The sequence below is a fragment of the Monopterus albus genome, unplaced genomic scaffold, assembly GCF_001952655.1.
Source record: "Monopterus albus unplaced genomic scaffold, M_albus_1.0 scaffold449.1, whole genome shotgun sequence".
Lineage (NCBI taxonomy): Eukaryota > Metazoa > Chordata > Actinopteri > Synbranchiformes > Synbranchidae > Monopterus > Monopterus albus.
The window spans coordinates 250,492-251,625 of NW_018128329.1; the positions used below are offsets into that span (position 1 = coordinate 250,492).

The 1,134-nt window shown below is 37.7% G+C and overlaps 1 protein-coding gene across 1 annotated transcript in view; it reads right to left on the reverse strand.

Moving 5' to 3' along the window:
* tsnare1 (T-SNARE Domain Containing 1) overlaps positions 1–1,134 on the reverse strand; it is a 192,286-nt gene that overhangs the window by 185,636 nt on the left and 5,516 nt on the right. The window contains exon 6 of the mRNA XM_020587268.1: positions 434–589. Within this exon, the coding sequence (XP_020442924.1) occupies positions 434–589 (156 nt within the window). The remainder of the gene's footprint in view (positions 1–433; positions 590–1,134) is intronic.

Sequence of the window (1,134 nt, forward strand, 5' to 3'; positions counted from 1 at the left end):
GTGTTACCAGAAAGCTGGAGAGAATGAAATCATGACATCATGCTTGTCCTGTTGAAACTAGTTAATGAGGAAGGACATGCAGTAGCTTCAGAGTCTTCAGAACCCTTGACTTTTTAAACACTTTAATGTGTTGTAAACTTTGCTTCAAATAGATAAATTGCCAGTTCTGCTCATCAATCTACACTCAGTAATCTATAATAGCAAAGTGGAAAAAAAGTGTTTTAAAAACATTTGCAAAGTTAATAAAATCAAAACCTGAAATTTCTCACTTACAAAAAGTATTTAGACCCTTAATTAATACCCCTCTGACAGCTGTTACTGCTTCAAGTCTTCTTCTTATCTACAAGCTTTGCATACCTCAATTTTTAATACATTTGCAAACATTTTGAAAAATTTCACTACTGGGTTATTTGGTATGTGTCAGTGTTCCTACTTCAATCTGCAGCAGAGCCTCCTCTCTGTGGTGAAGCACCTCCACGTCCTCCTCACTGATCTCAGCCAAGAGAGCCTGAACTCCTCCCTCTGAGTCTGCTGCTTCTCCAAACAGTGAGCCATCCTCCAGCTGCTCTCTGGACGGGGTCAGAGGGCTCTGTAGCAGCACAGACAAACACATGAGATTCAATTAGGTGAATAGCTGCAGTACTAGTAGATACTGTAATTATGTCCACACTGTACACACTGTGCATTGTTATTTGATGAACAAATATATGGTTGCAGGTGTAAACCGCATACCACTGGATGGATGTTTTTAAAACTTTTAAGAACAAGAGCATTCAGAGAGCGATCCAGAACAACATAAAATCCTTGATCTGGATTGGACCTGGATCATCTTTTAGGGTATGATAGGCAGTCATACTGTGCATCTTACTGGAACATTACAGGGTTCTGTCTTCATTATTGGCCAAATTATGGCAGAAAATACGTGTTAAATGGGGTTTTCAATGTTAATTTTAAATGACTGTCAGATCTGGAATCTGGATCAGATCCGGATGAAATCTGGTTTGGTGACACTGCCACCCTATATCAGTGTAGTAAATTTCGAACAAAAAAAAAGGATTTCCACAACTTTTGATAGACTTTTTAAAAAACTTTTGCCCCATATTAAAAATGAGAATTTTTTGTGTATTTTTTTTT